The 2,500-nt window shown below is 39.7% G+C and overlaps 1 protein-coding gene across 1 annotated transcript in view; it reads left to right on the top strand.

The window, feature by feature from the left end:
* The window catches only part of LOC119579035, a 69,430-nt gene extending 66,958 nt beyond the window's left edge, over positions 1-2,472 (top strand). Inside the window, exons 4-5 of the mRNA XM_037926751.1 lie at positions 1,310-1,617; positions 2,416-2,472. Coding sequence (XP_037782679.1) covers positions 1,310-1,617; positions 2,416-2,422 — 315 coding nt within the window. The 3' untranslated portion in view covers positions 2,423-2,472. The remainder of the gene's footprint in view (positions 1-1,309; positions 1,618-2,415) is intronic.
* Positions 2,473-2,500: the final 28 nt, after the last annotated feature.

The raw sequence follows: 2,500 nt of genomic DNA, 5'->3' as shown, positions 1-2,500 counted from the left end.
GGAAAGCAAACTTCGTGTAAAGTCTCCGGGCAAAAAGAAAGACCCAAAAGGTATTTTTTTTATTATTATTAGCATGTGAGCTTAGAAGCGCGTACGATCTTTGTTTATCAGGAAGAAGAAGACGAAGGAGAACAAGAAAAAAAAGTCGTATGAGATATTGATAACGTGTATTGACTTTGGAAATCTGAGTTACGGTTTTTATGGAAAGGAGAGAGCTTATCAGCTAATAGAAATAATGATCCAGTTATAAGATACGTGATTCGTCTCCTTCTAGAATCCTCAGAAAAAAAACAGAAGACTATCGATTGCGTAATTTTACACACACGCAATCTCCTTCCTCTTCTTTGTTTTGCAAGAAGTAACATGACGTTGTTGTTGTTGTTTGTTTGTTTTTTGACAAAGGAAAATCCTTTAAGAGCACACCAATATTAGCATTGCTCTTATTCTTTAAATCTACGACGTCTTTCATGTGTTGCAAGATAGTAATAACATTGCTAATGATTATTCTGCAACCCGGCACGCTAATAGTGATATAATTCACTTTGCGATCTTCCGTGGCAGTTTGATGCGTTCATTCTACAGTCCTCTTTTCTTGTGATCCGTAAATGCATTTCGTCACTGTCTCACTCTCTCTACGCGTTACGAAGTATTCAGAAGAGTAACAGCTATTTTTTTTTTACTTCAGACACTCTTCCATGTCCTCCCAGCATCACAGAGCAATAGTGGAATCAATTGTGCCACTTTTCTTTGTTCCTTGTTTATTGGCCACGTTGCAGGACAGCAAGGTGGACAGCGCCAGGTTTAACAGGCTAGGCAGGTCCCACAACCGAGCCTCAGTTGACGGATATGTTAAGACTCGAATAACTTCCTTCCTCATCGCCTTACATCACAGCGCAATAAAAGCATTATTAGTATCATATCATCCTTCTTTGCATATTTTTTACCACATTACAGGACAGCCCCTTCCCCCCCCCCCTGCCCACCCATGCACCACGTAGCAATAACACGGTGAATAGCATTATAATTCTACCCCCTTTTGTCCTTTTCTTCCCCCCACGTAGCAATAACACGTTCAATAGCATCATAATTCTACCCCCTTTGTCCCTTTTCTTCCCCCCCACGTAGCAATAACACGTTCAATAGCATCATAATTCTACCTCCTTTGTCCCTTTTCTTCCCCCCACGTAGAAATAACACGTTCAATATCATCATAATTCTACCCCCCCTTTGTCCCTTTTCTTCCACCCACGTAGCAATAACACGTTCAATAGCATCATAATTCTACCCCCTTTGTCTTCTTCTTCCCCAGGACAGCAACATGGACAGCGCCAGGTTCAACAGGCTAGGCAGGTCCCGCAGCCCGGCCCTTCCCGACAGCAACAGCAAGGTGAAGAAGAGCTGGCCCAACGGTCTCTCCCGCCGAAGGGCCTCTGGCTTGTCCCTGTCCATCGACGCCTCCATGAAGGTCCTGCGGGAGGCGCTGTACCTGGAAATCGCCCGGAAGAAGCAGCGGCAGCAGATGCAGAGAGCCCGCCAGAACCAGGCGCTGCTCACCACCATCGGCAAGCGCGACGTGCAAAAGCAGGCCAGAGAGTCAGACATGGAAAGCGAGAACAGGTCGGTAGCGGGGGAGGCTGGATGAGGTCTTTCCCTTATTATTATTATTATTATTATTGTTATTATTACTATTATTATTATTATTATTATTATTATTATTATTACTATTATTATTATTACTATTATTATTATTACTATTACTATTACTGTTACTATTACTATTATTATTTTGAGGTGATTAAGTTCGTCTTTTTTCTTTGTCTTTCTCTTCTTCTTCTTCTTCTGAGTAGATTAAGCTCATTTTTCTTTTCTCTCTCTCTTCTTCTTCTTTTTCTTTTGAGTAGACAAAGTTTTTTTTTTCTCTTTCTCTCCTCTTCTTATCCTTCCTCTATTTTTTTAAGTGTATTAAACTCTCTTTTGTTTCTCCCTCTCTCTCTCTCCTTCTTCTTACTCTTCTTCATTTTAAGTATATTAAGTTCGTTTTTTTTTTCTCTCTCTTCATTTTCTTCTTATAGAGAGACGAATAAGGACAAAAATATAGATTTTTATTTTGTTTATAGGCCTCTGATATACTGTAGTTGTGTTATCATATTTGCATATATTTGAATTCACAAACCGTACTCTCTTCTCGTCTTTATTCCATTATGTATAAAAACGCGTCAGACTTTTTTTCTGTACATGTATAATTGTCTCCATATTTATATCTTTGCTCTCTCTCTTTCGCTGCTTCCATGTTTATCCGTTTCTCTAACTCTTTCTGTGTCATATTTATATAAAAAAAAAAAAATCTATCTTTCTCTTTCTCTTTCTCCTTCCGTACCTCCGTATTTACACTTTTTTCTCTTCCTCTCGTTCCAGGGAATAAATAAGAATACCGATGAAGATAGAGAGAAAGAGAGAGAGAGAGAGCGAGAGAGAGAGAGAGAGAGAGAGAGAGAGAGTG

This window comes from Penaeus monodon, chromosome 11 (assembly GCF_015228065.2).
Source record: "Penaeus monodon isolate SGIC_2016 chromosome 11, NSTDA_Pmon_1, whole genome shotgun sequence".
Taxonomy (NCBI): domain Eukaryota; kingdom Metazoa; phylum Arthropoda; class Malacostraca; order Decapoda; family Penaeidae; genus Penaeus; species Penaeus monodon.
The sequence above is the reverse complement of the archived record's forward strand: the minus strand, read 5'-3'. Positions and strand labels throughout refer to the sequence as shown.